Genomic DNA, 1,123 nt, shown 5'->3' with positions numbered 1-1,123 from the left:
GGTCTTAAATTCCCCCTTTTCGTTATAAGGTCAACAAAGGTCTCAGTAATGATTATTATTAACGCTATAAGGAAAGACTTGCCTCGTCAGTACTTTTTCGCCATCTTTTAAGGTAATAATCAAAGAAGTTTTCTTTCTCACTGAGTTTCCTCCTGTGAAGGGCACTTGTGATGCTGAGACCGAACAAGATCTCCTTCTTCAGTGCCTAGACCTTTTCAGCGACATGTCTTTCAGCCAGATCTCTCTCAGTCACGACTTGTATCAGACAGCAGTAGGTGAGTTGCCGTTATTCCCTGACCTTCATTAAGCCAAAGCTTTCAGAAAGGAGTAGTTAGAACAAGTTGTGATAATAGTAGAATTATAACAAAAAATGTAAGTGGGCAGACTGTAATGAGCTGATCGCGACCCACCTTCTCCGCCAGGCTTCTGTGCGGTCGACCTATGCCTCATGACGCTGAGCAATGCCACCCAGACGGAGATCGAGGCCTGGAAAAGCACAATGGTCGGCATGCTGGAGAACACAATGGAAGTCATCGCCTTCACCCTGCGTAGGCTGTCATTTCCGTTTGTTGCTTCGTCCATTCTCGTGTATTTAGCACCTTCTTTGCGGTTAAACAAAGACGAGAAGCTGAGAGGCAAATTCTTCTGTAGCCTGCTATTTCAATGTCATGGTTTCAGTTATTAATTATTATCATTAATAATTACACCAGAAGGTTTCTTAGTTCAGAGTGTATATAAGGAATATTTCTACACATAATATTGTTACTGACATTTGGATTTTTATTCATTACTATTTTTTCTGAAATTTATGTAATGTATAATCATTTTTAGCTTATAGGTGATGCTTATGAACATCATCATATCAATAATAATGTCAGTCGCTCTCTTAATATTTGATGTATCTGTCATATTTTCATACTTATTCTGACATCCTTTAGTGGTGTGTATGCATTGCACTGCACTTGCAATATTGTCACCATAGTAATGGGTTTTTTTTTTCACCAACAACTGCAGCTCCGCAAAGTAAGTTTAAGAGATTTGGAAAAGTCTCATTGTCCATGTTTTTCATTCCTGATATTCTGAAAATAAATACAGGTTTATCTTTCAACAAAATTACAGAAAG

General features: G+C 38.4%; 1 protein-coding gene across 1 annotated transcript in view; it reads left to right on the top strand.

Annotated features, from left to right (window-relative positions):
* Positions 1-842, top strand: part of LOC119591832 — an 11,797-nt gene extending 10,955 nt beyond the window's left edge. The window contains exons 9-11 of the mRNA XM_037940575.1: positions 161-275; positions 423-548; positions 832-842. Coding sequence (XP_037796503.1) covers positions 161-275; positions 423-548; positions 832-842 — 252 coding nt within the window. The remainder of the gene's footprint in view (positions 1-160; positions 276-422; positions 549-831) is intronic.
* Positions 843-1,123: the final 281 nt, after the last annotated feature.

This window comes from Penaeus monodon, chromosome 29 (assembly GCF_015228065.2).
Source record: "Penaeus monodon isolate SGIC_2016 chromosome 29, NSTDA_Pmon_1, whole genome shotgun sequence".
In the NCBI taxonomy this organism is placed as follows: domain Eukaryota; kingdom Metazoa; phylum Arthropoda; class Malacostraca; order Decapoda; family Penaeidae; genus Penaeus; species Penaeus monodon.
The sequence above is the reverse complement of the archived record's forward strand: the minus strand, read 5'-3'. Positions and strand labels throughout refer to the sequence as shown.